The sequence below is a fragment of the Cucurbita pepo genome, unplaced genomic scaffold (assembly GCF_002806865.2).
Source record: "Cucurbita pepo subsp. pepo cultivar mu-cu-16 unplaced genomic scaffold, ASM280686v2 Cp4.1_scaffold010453, whole genome shotgun sequence".
NCBI classification, from domain to species: Eukaryota; Viridiplantae; Streptophyta; class Magnoliopsida; order Cucurbitales; family Cucurbitaceae; genus Cucurbita; species Cucurbita pepo.
The window spans coordinates 1-397 of record NW_019656340.1 but is presented as its reverse complement, the minus strand read 5'-3'; the positions used below and the strand labels follow the sequence as shown (position 1 = coordinate 397).

Sequence of the window (397 nt, the reverse complement as noted above, 5' to 3'; positions counted from 1 at the left end):
TGAACCATCTGTCCAAGATATCCATTGGCACAACCAACTTCGAACCATCAACACCGCAGAAAGATTGCATGAAATTGAACAGATTCTCACCAACTTTTAGGGCTAGACGCTCGATTCTTTTTCCGGCTGTGACATCAAGCGATTGCAGGGAAGCCAAATCCTCGACGGAGACTCCAATTTTAGCCGAGATAGGAGCCGAATCGGCCGCTATGAGTTGCATCTGACCACCAGGCTCCGGCCATGGAAGAGATAGCACCGCCGAGGGCCTGGCTAGGGTTACGGCACCGCAGAAGAGAAACTGAGATCCAGGGGACTGAATATACACAGCTAGGGCTTTATCGGGTGGAAGAGTGAAATTATTCAACAAGAATATGCACATTTCACGAATCTGATCATA

General features: G+C 48.6%; 1 protein-coding gene across 1 annotated transcript; it reads right to left on the bottom strand.

Moving 5' to 3' along the window:
* Window positions 1-4: 4 nt before the first annotated feature.
* Window positions 5-394, bottom strand: LOC111787325 (protein OPI10 homolog; the record flags this gene model as incomplete). Its single annotated transcript, XM_023667357.1, has 1 exon — window positions 5-394. A coding segment is annotated over one exon (390 nt), but the record flags the coding sequence as incomplete, so codon positions are not given.
* Window positions 395-397: the final 3 nt, after the last annotated feature.